The 16,923-nt window shown below is 47.1% G+C and overlaps 1 protein-coding gene across 1 annotated transcript; it reads right to left on the bottom strand.

The window, feature by feature from the left end:
- Window positions 1-584: 584 nt before the first annotated feature.
- Window positions 585-5,986, bottom strand: LOC128043890 (zinc finger protein 689). Its single transcript, XM_052636306.1, has 3 exons — window positions 5,710-5,986; window positions 5,386-5,499; window positions 585-3,485 (listed from the first exon to the last, which is right to left on the bottom strand). Exons 1-3 carry the CDS (start codon window positions 5,912-5,914, stop codon window positions 2,302-2,304), a joined length of 1,503 nt encoding a protein of 500 aa, XP_052492266.1. The 5' UTR covers window positions 5,915-5,986; the 3' UTR covers window positions 585-2,301.
- Window positions 5,987-16,923: the final 10,937 nt, after the last annotated feature.

Below are 16,923 nucleotides of genomic sequence, written 5' to 3'. Positions count from 1 at the left end.
TCATTCTTTTGGTCACAAGTAACAGACTCTTAACTATCAGAAGCAGAAGAGAGAATTACTTGGAAGAATACTGGGAGCAACAACTGACTACAGGGACTTCCCTGACGGTCCAGTGATTAAGAATCCAAGCTTCCACTGCAAGGGTCATGGGTTCGGTTCCTGGTCAGGGAACTAAGATCCCCCAAGCTATATGGCACAGCCAAAAACAAAAACTCTCCCACTGGCTAGATCAACCAGCTGAAGTTGGGATCCTGGGACTGATGAGGTAAACCTAAGAACTTGTCTCATCTCAGCCCTCTACACACCACATACTGGGACTGCCTACCAACAGCTCTGAAATTTTATGAGTTACAATTGAGGTCCAAAGAAATTTCTAAAATTCCTAGGAAAGGAAATAGTTGGGTTAGCCTGGTGATAAAAGTAGGGAAAATAATCAGTTCTACAACAGAAGGTGAGGCAGAATTCTAGTAGGTCTCTGCTAGGGAAGGGCAAGGTTTCTATTAGAACTATAAAAATGTCTCCTCAGTCAAGGAACTAGATTTATATTTTATAAACAATAATTCTACAAGAAACATAGTCACTCATCAGACATTTTAATGAATCCCAATCTGATATGACCTCTGCTTTGGGGTAGCCCATCAATCCAAGAAGAAACAGTTACAATTCAACTTGCTAAAAACCAGAACAGAGGTAATTACAAACACTCTGCCCCAGCCACACACCCTTGGGGCTGATGGCAGAAGACATGAGGGAAGAAGCAGGATAGGAGGATCAAAGACTCCAAGGGTTGGACTATACATCATGTTTGGAAATTCCAATTTGGTGCAGCTCCCCAAGGCCAAGTGGTAGGCCTTGTTTAATTAATTCAGTAAAGCTTTACTGAGCACCTACTTAGGGATGGGTGCCATGAAGGCATATCAAAGGTTAAAACATGTTGCTGCTGCCATATGGAGCTTCTGTGAGGGAGGCAGACACGAACACAACTTGATGACTAGACTTCTGCTTCATATTCAATTATCTAACTTTCTAACTTTCCTGAATTGCCTTGCCTCATTTCATGAAAGATGCTGACAGAGGAATCAACAGAAGGTTCTATACTAGTGTTTCCTTATTCTCATGAGAATCGGGGGAGTGAAACCCAGTTCCCAAGAAATTCAAATCCACCAGATAAAGTACAAGCTGGTCCTGGTTTTACTTCTTGCTGCTAGACCACAGCTCCCCCACCCTGCTTTTCCTTAAAATCAGTCTCCCAAAGCTCACCTGTGCTTATGTCCCAGACCTACCTTGAACCAAACTTCCAAACGCAGGGTGCAGAAGACTTAAGCATGTGGTTTAAAAAAACAGCTTAGATATATAGGTGTCTGCAACCCAATAAAGCCCTGGTACACTGTCACCACCTCCAATCCAGTACAATCTAGACCTCTTCAAACAAGTCCAGACCAAGGAGGTATAGTGCACACTATGATGCTGGCTTATTTTGTATGACTCTTTTAAAAAGACATCGAAAAACCAGGACCTGCCTGGGGAGAGATCATGTGTGGGAACTGAAAGCCTGTCTTTTAGGAATGATTGACCAAATTAATGCTATTTAACCTGAAAACAAGGAGGCCTGGCGTGCTGCGATTCATGGGGTTGCAAAGAGTCAGACACGACTGAGCAACTGAACTGAACCTGAAAACATGGAAACATATCTGTGATTAAGTTTTCTGAAGGGCTGCCGCGTAGATCAAGTTTTAAACATATTCTGGGCAAGGCTTCCAGGGAAGGAGAATGTAGTACGTAAGGGCCTTCTAAAGGTCAGAGCTATGCCACAGTGAAAGGACCCGCCTTGTGAGGTAGTGAGCTGCATTAAGGGAGGTTTTAAAGGGCAGATCACTTGGCAGGAATACTGTCAAAAGGGGGCTAAACCAAGTTTGTCTTAAACCTAGCAGGGAAGAAGAGGCAGAGGAGGGGGAAGATCTTGCACCCCATGAATGGGATCCTCCTGACTGCATGCACAAACTAGAAAACACAGCCCCTAAATGAGATGGGGAGAACCTTTAGCCTGATACCCCACACAGAGCAAGTCCTTTAGGACAGGGCAGGTTGGAAAATTTTTACCGCATAATGTCCCCTCTCCTTCCTGAGGCTGTCTGTTCTAGATACATGTATTAAGGCAGCCAGCATGGTAGAATACACTAAACTTCAGCTCTGTATAGCAACAGGGTTTAGTTCTGACTCTGATCTGTATGATCAGGGGGCTCCTTCCCTTTTCTGGGCCCCCTCCATGAAGTGAAATGAACTTACACAGTCCCTCCCCTTCTAAAGGGCCTGGCCTTTCTGGCTAGGCGCCCCTATGGCAGATCTAGGGCCACAGTTCTGGACGCTGGGGCTACACTTGTGGACCGCCAGAGACCACCTCTGGCGGAAGCAGCGGCCACACTCCAGGCAGGGGAAGGGCTTCTCCCCCGTGTGCAGGAGCTGATGCTGAGCCAAGTGGCTCCACTGGGCAAAGCGCTTGGAGCACAGGTCGCAGGCGTAGGGCCGCTCGCCCGAGTGGACGCGCCGGTGACTGGCTAGCAGTGAGGGGTAGGCGAATCGGCGACCACAGTCATCACACGCGTGCAGCTTCTCCTTCTCCTTCGTGTGCGTGCTGCGGTGGATGGCGAGGGAGCCGCTCCGTCGGAAGGCGCGGCCGCAGTCCGGGCAGGGGTACGGCTTCTCTCCCGTGTGCAAGAGCTGGTGCTGGAGCAGTGTGCTGCGCTGGGAGAAGCGGGCTTCGCAGTGCTCGCAGGCGTAGGGACGTTCCCCGGAGTGCACCCGCTGGTGACTGACCAGGCGAGAGGAGGACGAGAAGCGCCGCTCGCAGTCTGGGCACGGATAGGGCTTCTCGCCCGTGTGGATGCGCTGGTGGATGACCAGGGCAGTGCGCTGGCGGAAGCGTCGGTTGCATTCCAGGCAGGGGTAGGGCTTCTCTCCGGTGTGTGTACGCTGGTGGATGGCGAGCAGGGAGGGGTAGGCGAAGCGACGCCCGCAGCTCGGGCACTGGTGGGGTTTTTCACCCGTGTGCGTGGTCCGGTGATTGGCCAAGGACCGACTCCTCCGGAAGCAGCGGCCGCAGTCAGGACAATGGTAGGGCTTCTCGCCTGTGTGGATGACCTGGTGCTGGGAGAGGTTCTTGCGCTGGGAGAACCGCTTGCCACACTGGTCACAAACGTAGGGACATTCCCCAGAGTGTGCCCGCCGATGACTGACCAGCAGGGACGGGTAGGAAAAGCGGCGCCCACAGTCCGGGCAAGGGTAAGGCTTTTTCAGATTCTGGGCACACTTGTGGCTCTGCAGGGCTGGGTGATCGGGAAAGGTACAACCACAGTCAGGGCAGATGGGACTTCCTGAGGTCTGCCGGGGAATCAGGCGGGGTTTGCTGGGCCGCCGACCACGCTTCCCCTTTCGGGGCGCTTCCTTAGGTGGGAATACTTCCTTCTCTTCATTCTTCTTTCTGGTTTCTACAGGAACACAAAGGAGAAATTAACAAATACTGGGCTTCTACTCTTTCCTATTAGTGTTACAGGTTATAAAACAGACTCAACACCATCTTCAAGGAGTGTTAGCGACACAGACAACCAACCAAGTGAGACATACCACTCCAGAATATGGAGGGTACTACCGAAGCCCCTAATCCAGCTTGGAGAAGTCAGGGAAGGTTTCTTGGAAAGATTAACCTGACTATAAAAACTAAAAAATTTTTGAAGAGGTTAAATTTAAGGCAGGAAATGAAAACAAATGAGGTATGATCTGGCAGTAACTAGGTCATAAGGCCCTCTAAGTCCATGCTTCTCACATTTTATTGTGATCCTAATCATTTGGAGGGTTTAATGAAACACATTAGGGCTTCGCAGGTGACACAGTGGTAAAGCTGCCTATTAATGCAGGAAACTCAGGAGATGAGGGTTCAATTCCCAGGTTGGGAAGAACCCCTTAGAGGAGGAAATGGCAACCGAATCCAGTATTCTTGTCTGGAGGATCCCATGGACAGAGTAGCTTTGCGAGCTACAGTCCATGGAGTCGCAGAGTTGGACACGACCCAGCGACTGAGCATGCGGGTATGAAACAGACTGTGGGGCCCTACTCCCAGTTTGGGATTCAGCAGGTCTAAGGTGGGGCCTGGGATTCTGCATTTTCCAATACACTCCCAAGTGATGGTGCTGCTGCTGCTGGTTGTCTGAGACCACACTCTGGGAACCAAACCTAAATACACAGCCAAATCAACTGGGGCTATTGAAAATACACACACACATACACACACATCTATATGAGTAAATGAATAGTTCTGGGATAGGGTCCAGAAATGTGTATTTTCACCAAATTCCCCAATTGACTTACATGTAACTGCCAACCATTTGACAACTGCCTTGGCAAAAACTGAAAAGTTTTAAGCAAGGAAGTATGTCAAAACTTAGAAAAATCCCTGCTCTTAGAGAACCTGGCAAAGAAACTCCAGTTACCTGAATGGCCTTAATCAGAGCCTTACTTCATCCTGAGGGCTGAAGATTCCTGCACTGATCAGGGTCACTTGGCCAGAAGGGCAAAAAGAGGCCAGTGCATGCCAGACCACTCTTCCCTCATCCTTTCAATCCAAACCTGGAAAACTCAAGAGGTATAGGTACTCTCAGTGTTAGCTGCTCAGTCCTGTCTGACCTTGCGACTCCATGAACCACAGTCCACCAGGCTCTTCTGTCCACTGAATTCTCCAAGCAAAAATACTGGAGTGGGGTGCCATGCCCTTCTCAAGGGAATTTTCCTGACCCAGGGATTGAACCTGGGTCTCCTGCATTGCAGGCAGATTCGTTACCTTCAGAGCTTCCAGGGAAGCCCTATAGGCTGTCTTAGAGCCCAATTTAAAACAGGCTGGAGGCAGAGTCCTGGGAAGGAGGCAAGAGGGTGTTGGAAGTGGAGGTTTAGTTGCTCAGTCATGTCTGACTCTTTGGGACCCCATGGACTGTTGCCGACCAGGCTCCTCTGTCCATAGGATTCCCCAGGCAAGAATACTGGAATGGAGAGCCTTTTCCTTCTCCAGGTGATCTTCCTGACCCAGGGATCCAACCAGGGTCTCCTGCATTGGCAGATGGATTCTTTACCACTGAGCCACCTGGGAAGCCCCAAGAGGATGGTAACTCTTATTAAAAGTTCACTGATCCATTTACACAACAGACAACTGCATGTGGTCAGTTTAGAAATTGACAACAGGGATTGGACACCATCACAGAGAAAAAAAACTCTGAAGTTGTGAAAGTAAATACAGTAAATGGAGCATTCCAGCTTGGGTCATAGCTACCCCTCGGCACCGAAAAACTCTGGACACAGTCATTAGAGGCTGCAAGCCCTCCAGAGGCATTTTCCACTCACTTCTTTGGACTGCTACCCCTTTTGGGCACTCCTGTGGATCCAGGGCAGCCGTTTCCCAATCATCAGTATTTCGTTCCAACCAGGAGATGAGGGCTGGTTTGGGACCTGCGCAGCCTGAGGGAAGGAGAACCAGTCAGGCCCGGCTCATACACAATCCTGGGTAGACTGATCTACCCGGTGGCATCATCTGCCCAGCTCCCGTCCTCCTCCCCTGACACAACGTGGTCGCAGGCCAGGACCCTGGACCTCTAGACTCCCTGCTTCCTCCCACCCCCAGCTCCTCCATCCCTTCGGGCCGCGGAAGCAGACTGGGTCGGGCCTCACCGAGCGCGCCCAGGTGGCCGTAGGTCTCCTGCATCACGTCCCGGTATAGGGCCCTCTGCGCGGGCCGCAGACACCCCCATTCCTCCCGGGAGAAGTACAAGGCCACGTCCCCGAACTTCACCGCCCTCGGTCTCCTTCCCCTTCTCCGGCCGGGTCTGGCCTCTCCTGGTCCCCGCACAGGAAGCGGAGGCGAAGGCCGCGCCATTGGACCCGAGAAGCCGGCACCACGGCCTTGCCCGTCCCAGCGTCGGCCCCTGGGCGCTGGAGGGGCCGGGGATATGGGAGCCCCCGCCGGACCCGTGCGGAGCGTGCCGGGGAGGCCCGGCGGGAACCGGAATCAGCCGCCTGCGGGGCTAACGGAAACCTTTCGCTGTTATTCAGGAAACTCCTGCCCGAACTTGGGTGAAAGGCACCGGAAGATGCCTTCGGGGAAAATGGCGGCGCCGCTACTGCACCGCCTTTGCCTGAAACACAGGCAGCTTCCAGCTATCGATTTTATTGACCGGAGCGCCATGCCGGCTGCCTAACCTCTTTGCCCTCAAGTGTGATGGCGCTGCGATTGGGCTTCACGCCCTTTTTTCCCCCGTTCCACGCGCTCATTGGGCAGCGGCCGAAGATCGAGCATTCTGATTGGATGAGGCCGAAAGCGGCCTGTTTGAACGAAGCCAAGGGAAGCGTAAGGGCAGATAAGCTGGACCCTCGGGTCGGGTGACTGCCAGGAGTCTTGAGGCGGAAAGGGGCGAACCCGTCGGGGTCAGGAACGGTCCCCTGTTCCCTAGAGGTGCAGCCCAGCCGAGGCAGGGAAGGATTTCAGCGACGGAGCCACTCTGGCCAACCGGGGCCCGCGATTTCCCTGGGTTGTCTTTCCTGGCTTTCTCTTCTGATAGTGGGTTAGTTCCTTATTGCCCTTTGGGGAAGGGAATTAATATTAGTGTTTCCTGTACGCAGGTACCACGCCCAACATATTACACATTTCAACATTTATTTTTTGCTACTTCTGTGTGAAGTGATGCTTATCATCCTGGTTCTACCGATGAGGAAAAAGTCAGAGGGTACTTGCTAGTAAGCAGAAGGAACAAAGATTTTGTGATACTGAAGAAAAACGCACCAGCCTGAAACTTGCGAGTTGAGTTTTATTCAGGGACCTTAACTGAGGACTATATTCTCTCCGATAGCTCTGAGGAACTGCTCCGAGGAAGGAGCCAGTATATATAGCAGATTTTGTTGGAAATATTTCCACAAAAAATATGTGTTGGAAATAATCAAAAGATTTTTGCTGATCACAAAAAACGCCGACATTTCAAATTGATGATATTGTACTTTTCTCTGTTGGAAGAGCATCGGAACGTGTTGAAAATGTTCTTTAGATATGCAACTTATTGTAACTATAGCCCAGTATCTAAAGAATAGAATGTTTCATGTATTTTTCCGTCTTGAATTCACCTCAGGGTGCCCATTAGGACAGGGACAGGGGGACTTGGCGGTTTTAGTGGCTGATGGCGGGCAACATTTGTGGTTTATTAATTCATTAATTCATTATTCATTTATTCATGCCAACATTATGGCATGAATAGCAGGATATCTTCCCTCTCCATAGGGCCCCGCCCTCTTGGTGTGCGGGGGTACCCCCCTAGGCTTGTGAGATCTCAGTTCCCCCATCAGGAATTGAACCCTAGCCACAGAAGCAAGAGCCTGGAATCCTAACCCCTTGGCCACAGGGAACTCTCATACAGGGCCTACCCCACCCCCCATAGAGGGGCCCCTCTTGGTCATAAATTCAAGTTAGGTTTAAGAGGCATTTCATAATCAATTTGTCCCATGGCACCAGGAATTTTCATTTCTAGGTCAGAGGAGGATTTTATTGATCAGCCACCCAATGTGCTATTTTTGGATTAGGACCAGGAAATGTTTTCCCCTGGTGCTTCTTCATACCTAGAGTCACACTGTTCGAATTATTTAATATAGAGTTATATATATGATCAATTGCCTCAAGACGTTTAGACACCATTAATTCTGTTGGAGGCCTGGTTATACATTAGGCAATGCAAGAAGTGAAGTGAAATCGCTCAGTCGTGTCCGACTCTGCGACCCCATGGACTGTAGCCCACCAGGCTCCTCCATCCATGGGATTCTCCAGGCAAGAACACTGGAGTGGATTGCCATTTCCTTCTCCAGGGGATCTTCCTGACCCAGGGATCAAACCCAGATCTCCTGCAATGCAGGCAGACACTTTAACCTCTGAGCCACCAGGGAAGCTGGTTATACATTAGGTAATGCAAGAGGCAACAATCTTATAAAATAAATAGGCTATAAGTAATATAGCTAGTAATGTTAATAAGATTATAGTACAGCAGAGAGACACAGGGCTTCCCTTGTGGCTCTGTCAGGAAAGAATCTGCCTGCAATGAGGGAGACCTGGGTTCGATCCCTGGTTTGGGAAGATCCGCTTGAAGAGGGCATGGCAACCCACTCCAGTATTCTTGCCTGGAGAATCCCCACGGACAGAGGAACCTGATGGGCTGCAGTCCATGGGGTTGCAAAGAGTCGAACATGACTAAGCGACTAAGCACAGCACAGCAGAGAGACACAGAGCATACATAATTTGAAAACAACAAAAAGCGAACAAATTTCAATGATTAGTATAGCTAGTTGTGATTTGGTTATAAGAAGCCATCAAGTCCAGAGGTGAACTAGCTATGCTCAGTCATTCAGTGTGTCCAACTCTTGTGACCCCATGGACTGTAGCCTGACAGACTCCTCTGTTCATGGAATTCTCCAAGCAGGAATACTGGAGTGGGTTGCCATTTCCTATTCCATGGGATCTTCCCGACCCAGGAATCAAGCCCCCATCTTGTGCATCTCCTGCATTGGCAGGCAGATTCTTAACCACTGTGCCACCAAAAACAGTATAGCTGTTCCTCTGAAATTGAAAAATATAATTTATTACCCAGCAACTCCTCTTTGAGTATATACTCCAAAGAAGTCAAAGCAGGGTCTTAAGGAGATATTTATGCACACACGTGTTTATAGCAGCATTATCCACAATAGTCAAGAGGTGGTAGCAACCCAAGTATCGGTGGACCAATGAATGGATAATGAAAATGTGGTGTTTACAAGCAATGGAATATTAACCAGTCAAAAAATTAAGAAATTCTGCAACATGCTACAACTGAGATGAAACTTGAGGACATTATACTAAGTGAAATAAACCAGTCACAAAATGATAAATACTGTATGGCTGCACTTATATGAAGTATCTAAAGTAGCCAGTTTCATAGAAACAAAGTAGCATGGTGGTTGGGTGATTATCATGGGCTGAGCAGAGAGGAATAGGAAGGTGTTTTTTTTTCTTTTTTTTTTTCCTCTTGTTTTGTTTTTTGTTGTTATTCTAGTGGGGTTATAGAAAGGATTATATGCCATGATTGGATGGGAGTTAGCCCAGGGGTGCAAGGTTGGCATGACATCTGAAAATTAATTCATGTAATACATCATGTGTCAATAAAATAAAGACAAAGACCACAGAATCATCTTAACAGATGTGCAAAAAGAATTTGACAAAATCTTTTACATTTCCTTTACATGCAGTGTCCAGAAAAGGCACATCTACAGAGACCGAAAGCAGATTAGGGTTGCCAGGAGCTGAGGGAGGAGAGAATGAGGCGTGATAGCTGAGGAGTTTCTTTCTGGGGTTATGAAAATGTGCTTAGTTGATTGTGGTGATGGTTTCATAACTCTAAATATACTTAAAAAAAATAAAACCCACAACCATTGAATTGTACAGTTTAAACGGGTGAATTATATGGTGTGTGAATAATATCTCAATAAAGCCGTTAAAAAACAAAACTATGTCTTGCCTGGAGAATCCCAGGGACGGGGGGAGCCTGGTGGGCTGCCCTCTCTGGGGTAGAACAGAGTTGGACACGACTAAAGCGACTTAGCAGTAGCAGCAGCAGTCATAGACATAGCAAGATGATCGTGGTAAATAATTATAAAAGGCTTCGTAGACACTCTAGGACAGCCCCTCCCCAAGCCTCAGCTCACTACGCCCTCTGTTCCTCTCCCCTTCAGGCATTTTGCCCGGTTTGAGTAATCCGCTTCTGCGGCTCCCGTCTAAGAACTCGCTTAATTAGGTACGCTGTGAATAGATGAATAAAGGGAGGAGACCACGAAAGGCCCTCACAGAGTGCCCCCAGGTGGCCATAGGTCTCTACATCACTTTCGGTAAAGAGCCTTCTGCGCCTCAGATTTCACTTCTCCAAGAAGAAATACTCGGCCGCGGCGGTAAAGCTAAACAGCTCACAGCCTCCTTGGCGGGATCCAGGCTCTGGGCTTCAACTGCGGAACGGTGCTGGTGCGGCGCTTGAATTCTTCCAGTCCCCAAGTCCTGGATGCCCCAATCCAAGGGCCACTCTCTTTTCCGAGCCAAGGAGCACTGCCCTGCTAGACCCGGCGTCTGAGTCGGCCCGGATCTGGCCACACGTGGGGCCAAGCTGCGGCCAAAACAGAGGAATCAGAGCGTCGTGGGTCACTCTAGGACTCAAGAATGAACAAAGGCATCGGAAAATGCCCTAAGAGAATATGGCGGCGACTGCCTTCACAACCATCATTCAAATACAGTCGGAAGCTAGTCATTCGTTTCCTTCAGATGATCTTATCAAATAAGAGCCAGCTCCAAATATTTAGCTCCAGCTCTTAATACTCCTAACCCCTCATTGGTGCTTGCGGAGATTAGCTTGAGGACGTGTCTGCTGACAATGCCCAGTGATTGGACTGTTTACATCACTGAAATAACGAAGTCCACGCTGATTGGCCTCCTGGGCCAGACGCCAGGACGCTGTTGCTAGGTAACGCCTGACAGAGGGCCAGGTTCGCGGGTCTGCAGCAGGAGTCCCCAGGAGGTTACTAATGCAGGGAGTCCAAACTGATCAGCGCCCTCTGGGAGATTCTACGTCGACTCTTTCTGTTCTGCTGACCCCCAAGGCCTCAGAGAGTGCGTCCTGACAGCAAAATGAACTGGGTTCCTGTCCTGAGAGATGCCGGTTTTATGGAACTGAGCACCTTTATGGAATTTCTACATTGTTCCAGGTGCAAAACAGTCTTCTCATTGGAATCATCTAACTCTGAGCAACGCTCCATGTGAGGTCAGGGAGTGTGGTCCCTGTTAAAGACTCTTTGCAACCCCAAGGACTGTAGCCTGCCAGGCCCCTCCGTCTATGGGATTTTCCAGGCACGAGTACTGGAGTGGGTTGCCATTTCCTTCTCCAGGGGATCTTCCCAACCCAGGGGTCGAACCCAGGTCTCCCGCATTGCAGGTGGACGCTTCACCGTCTGAGCCCTATTTAAGAATAAGATTAAAAAAAAAAAAAGAACATTGAGACTGGGTGACTGGTACCCAGGTCTATCTGGCTTCAAGTCCAGTGCTCTTTCTGACCTAATCACTAGGGCTTTTCCTTCTGAGACATCTTGGCCCTGAGACTGTCCATTTCTTGACAGTCTTGTCATAAAGTTCCTGACAGACTAGCTGGATTTCAGTGACTTACAGAAGAGCCCTCTTCCCTTTTCTCCACCGCTCTGACAGCTGAGTGGGCAAAGTCAGAATTTAACCTGAGCATCTAATAACTATAGTGAAACAAGAAAAACAACCCACACCATGTGCCAGCAGCTGTGCGGTTTGGTGGTTTAGTCGCTAAGTTGTGTCCGACTCTTGCGACCCCATGGACTTTCCGAATGGGGGCGCTCAAGCGCAGTCGAGTTAGAACCTCTTTACTGTAACATTTGTGTGTGCTATGTCGCTTCAGTTGTGTCTGACTCTTTGCGACCCCATGGACTATATAGCCCACCAGGCTCCTCTATCCATAGGATTCTCCAGGCAAGAATACTAGAGTGGGTTGCCATTTCCTTCTCCAGGGGATCTTCCCGACCCAGGGATTAAACCTACGCTTCATGCGGCTCCTGCCTTGCAGGCAGATTCTCTACCGCTGAGGCACCAGGGAAGCCCAACACTGCTAAATTAAGGAACAGCAATAGAATCCAATGTATCTGATTTTGAAGCCCATGTATCCTAACCATTCTGCTGCACAGCTACTCCTGGCACAGCAATTTCTCAAAAATATTGAAATAATGGGGAAAAAATTTGTTTGCTTTCCCCTTCTTACTGGCTACTGGGCTACATCTACATTTTCATCACCTGTCCACCTAGGACAAATTCATGCCAACCCGGTGGTTGTCCTACTGTTCTGCTAAAGGAATTCTCTCCAAGTCCTGCCAACCTCTTTGTTAAAACACTCTGCCACTTTCCTCCAGTGGCTTCTGAATCCCTTTTTGTTTTGTTGGTTTTATTTTGCAGTTCATCTTTCTGTTTTCTTTGTTACATCCCTTATTTTTAATGTAAATTTCCCGAAGTTTCAGGCATCCAACTGCAGTTGAGAAATCCGCCTCTAGGCCTGCACATCTAACTGGCTGCTAAATATTTTCACATATTTGTTGAGTCGAAAGAGCTTGTTTTTTTCCCTAAACATTTTAGTTGATTATTCAACTGTACTTCATTCACGTTGCTAGTATATCAGACCTAAAACCCTGTTATCCTAGTCCTTCCTTCTCATGGCTTTTCCCCGCCAATTCCAGTCTATTCTGTATCCTATAGTTTAGGATAAATCTGTGGAAAAAAACAGGCAAAGGTCCTCTCAAGATGCTTACATTCCACAGTGGGAGAATGGTCCATTTCTAATAAACATAGATAAGGGTGGGCCCAAGGGTATCAGTTGTCTTGCTCAGAACCAGATAGTCCTGCTCAGTGAAAAACTGTCCTTTGTTCCCCATCATTGTCAGAATGCTCCATGGACATTCATGTAGGTAAAAATAGGTTTGTGATTGTCTGAGTACAGAACCTGAATCTACTTTATGTAGAAGCACAAACTTACAAATACAGTTTTAATCCTGACATTTCCAGGAAAGCCTGTGTATATGGAGGGAAGATTTTATTTTGTTTAGTTTGGAATTTTGCGGAGAATTGTTTGCCATTTTGGAAAATCACAGCATAAATGGCTACACTTGAATCTGAATCAGCAACAGAACCCATCTGTGACAGCCTGAGTTTGTAGCTGCTCAGTTTAGTTCAGTTCAGTTGCTCGGTCGTGTCCAACTCTTCCACCCCATGGACCTCAGCATGCCAGGCCTCCCTGTCCATCACCTACTCCCAGAGTTTAACCAAACTTGTGTCCATTGAGTCGGTGATGCCATGCAACCATCTCATCCTCTGTCGTTCCCTTCTCCTCCTGCCTTCAATCTTTCCCAGCATCAGGGTCTTTTCCAATGAGTCAGCTCTTTGCATCAGATGGCCAAAGTATTAGAGTTTCAGCTTCAACATCAGTCCTTCCAATGAACACTTAGGATCGATCTCCTTTAGGATGGACTAGTGAGGTCTCGTTGCAGTTCAAGGAACTCTCAAGAGTCTTCTCCAACACCACAGTTCAAAGGCATCAATTCTTTGGCACTCAGCTTTCTTTATAGTCCAGCTCTCACATCCATACATGACTACTGGAGAAACCACAGCTTTGACTAGAGGGACCTTTGTTGGCAAAACAATGTCTCTGCTTTTTAATATGCTGTCTAGGTTGGTCATAACCTTCCTTGCAAGGAGTAAGCATCTTTTCATTTCATGACTGCAGTCACTATCTGCAGTGATTTTGGAGACCAAAAAAATAAAGTCAGCCACTGTTTCCCCATCTATTTGCCATGAAGTGACGGGACCAGATGCCATGATCTTAGTTTTCTGAATGTTGAGATTTAAGTCAACATTTTCACTCTCCTCTTTCAGTTTCATCAAGAGGTTCTTTAGTTCTTCTTCACTTTCTGCCATAAGGGTGGTATCATCTGCGTATTTGAGGTTATTGATATTTCTCTCAGCAATCTTGATTCCAGCTTGTGCTTCATCCAGCCCAGCGTCTCTCATAATGTACTCTGCTGCTGCTGCTGCTGCTGCTAAGTCACGTCAGTCGTGTCCGACTCTGTGCGACCCCATAGACGGCAGCCCACCAGGCTCCTCCATCCATGGGGTTCTCCAGGCAAGAACACTGGAGTGGGTAATGTACTCTGCATGTAAGTTAAATAAGCAGGGTGACAATATACAGCCTTGACGTACTCCTTTTCCTATTTGGAACCAGTCTGTTGTTCCAGGTCCAGTTCTAACTGTTGCTTCCTCACCTGCATACAGATTTCTCAACAGGCAGGTCAGGTGGTCTGGTATTCCCATCTCTTTCAGAATTTTCCACAGTTTATTGTGATCCACACAGTCAAAGGTTTGTAGCTGCTGTGTTCATAGAAATTCTAGGGAATTCCTTGGCAGTACAATGCTTAGGAATTTCACTGCTGAGGGTACTGGTTCAATCCCTTGTTGGGGAACCAAGATCTTGCAAGCCACTCAGCACAGCCTAAATAAATAAATAACATTTTTTTTAATTTTTAAAAATTAAAAAAGTTAAACAAAAAATCCTATATGTGAAGTGTTAGTCACTCAGTCATGTCTGACCCTTTGCAACCCCATGGACTGTAGCCCACCAGGCCCCTCTGTCTGTGGAATTCTCCAGGCAAGAATACTTGAGTGGGTTGCCATTCCTTCCTCCAGGAGATCTTCCCAATCCAGGGATTGAACCCAGGTTTTCCCGCATTGCAGGCAGATTCTTCACCATCTGAACCAGCAGGGAAGCCTTTTGTGTAGGTGCAAGCATATTTCTATATGAACACTTCACTAAATCCTTTGGCAAAGCCTTACCCAAGCATTTACATATTGAGATGTACTTTTTTTTTAAATTTAAAGCATAATATACACAAAGGTGCACAAATCTTAAGTGTAAGCTCAATGAATTTTCATAAAATGAACACACCCACACAACCAGTATCCAGATCAAGAAACCAAAGCACTTCCTAGAAACCTCTTATGCACCTTCTAGTCGCCACTCTTCCCAAAGATAACCTCTAGTCCAATTTCTAACATTACAGATTAGTTTTGCCTCTTTTCGAACATAATACAAATGGAATCATTTTGTATACACACACATGCATTTTAACATCTGCCTTCTTCTGCTTCAAAATTCACTCATTGTTGCCTATAGCTGTAATTTTTATTCTAAGTTACGTATAGGTTACCACTGGATACATATTTTTAAGTTAATGATTTTGTCCTTTGAATTGTATTAAGGGTTAGTGATTTTCAGAAAGTAGGGTTGTAGATGGGTTATTTCTCTACTCATTTATTTCGTCACAGTAAAAGGAGCATATATTCAACACATTTATTCTAAAAGGTGTGCATTAGTTCTTTTTAAGACATCTTTTATACATTTATATTTTTTAAAGATTTATTTATGCTATTTTTGTCTGTGTTGCTTCTTCATTGCCGTATGCAGACTTTCTCCAGTTGCCTTGAGCAAAGGTTATGAGGTTTATTGTGGTGCACAGGCTTCTCATTGCAGTGGCTTCTCTTGTTGCGGAGCTCGGGCTTTAGAACTCGGGTTTATTAGTTGTGGCACATGGGCTTAGTTACTCCTCAGCACGTGGGATCTTCCTGGACCAGGGATCAAACCCATGTCCCCGGCGCTGGCAGGCAGATTCTTAACCACTGGACTGCCAGGGAAGCCCGTGTGCATTAGTTATGGAAGGCTGACACTCAAAAATTATTTGCAGCCTCCTGAGTTTACCCTCTGCCCCTCTGCACAGTTGTACTGACCTGTGTACAATCTTCTCCTTCCCCCAAACCCTTTTCCTTCAGTTCTTAGATGATTCATCACTTTTTCTGAGAATTTCTCTAGCTCTGCTTATGTCCTTTTTGGGAATCTGTATATAAGCTGAGTTTAGCATTTATGTCACTATTCACCATTCTCTTTGCTTCTCTCTCTGTGGACAAGGACTCTCATTGTCTTGCTTGCCACAGTATTTTTTGTGTGGTTGGCGTTTTAAAAATGTGTTGAACAAATAGATGGACATGTCATCTCATATTTAGAGCCTTTTTGACAAGCCTTGGCCCTTGCCTCCTTCACCTAGGCCTCTTTCTCTAGGGCAAAGGTCTTGGCATATGAGTGTGGTTTTCTTTTTTTTCAATATGTACTTCTTTATTTGGCTGCGCTGGGTCTTAGTTGTGGCTTTTGATCTTCATTTTGGCATGCAAACTCTTAGTTGCACCATATGGGATCTAGTTCCCTGACCAGGGAATGAATCCAGGCCCCCTGCACTGGGAGCATGGAATCTTAGCTATTGGACCACCAGGGAAGTCCCCGTGAATGTGTTTTCTGCGTGTCATGGACCTTCCTGCCCCAGCACTGCTACTGATACCACTATCTCTCTTTCTTCCCACCTATAACATTGGGTGCACCCATTTCTAGACTTGTATTCTGAGTGTTGTCTAGAGCTGGCCGTCACCTGAAACCACAGAAGGCCTGGAATGGCTTTGAGACAACAGGGCAGCTGTCCAGCACAACATCCTCCACTGTGGTTGAGTCAGCTTCCTCACAGGCACCATCTGTTCTCATTTTTGATTCTTTTTCAGGTGTGATAGGAGTATTCAAAATGCCTTTAAGGAGTATGTCCGCAATGAAGATTTTAAACCTCTGTCAAAAATGGCCTACTTTCTCTGAAATATTTTCCTATTAATTGCAGTAGGAACTTTCAAGATTTGGATATTCCATTTTCTTTAGTACAAAAACACTGGTATTTTTGTTGGTGATGGTGCAAGTCTGGGTGCAATTGGGAGAAAGAATCCACACAGCAATTTCAACAAGGATGAATTAATTATCAGGAAGTCCTTGGTTGCCTGGTGGTTAGGATTCTGGGCTTTCACTGCTGTGGCCCAGGTTCAATCCCTGTTCAGGGAACTGAGATTCTACACAGCCAAAGGGGCAAAAAAAGAAAAAAAAAGAAAGAAAGAAAATCAACTATAAAAGTGAAGTGAAAGTCACTCAGTCGTGTCTGACTCTTTGCGACCCCATGGATTGTAATAGTCCATGGAATTCTCTATACCAGAATACTGGAATGGGTAGTCTTTCCCTTCTCCAGGGATCTTCCCAGCCTATGGATGGAGTGAACCCAGGTCTCCTGTGTTGCAGACGGATTCTTTGCCAGCTGAGCCACAAGGGAAGCCCCAACTATAAAAGGGAGTTAGAGAAATGAGGAATTGGATTATATATTAGTTTCCTAGGGCTGCCATGACAAATGACCACAAACTGA

Source organism: Budorcas taxicolor, chromosome 2 (genome assembly GCF_023091745.1).
Source record: "Budorcas taxicolor isolate Tak-1 chromosome 2, Takin1.1, whole genome shotgun sequence".
Taxonomy (NCBI): domain Eukaryota; kingdom Metazoa; phylum Chordata; class Mammalia; order Artiodactyla; family Bovidae; genus Budorcas; species Budorcas taxicolor.
The sequence above is the reverse complement of the archived record's forward strand: the minus strand, read 5'-3'. Positions and strand labels throughout refer to the sequence as shown.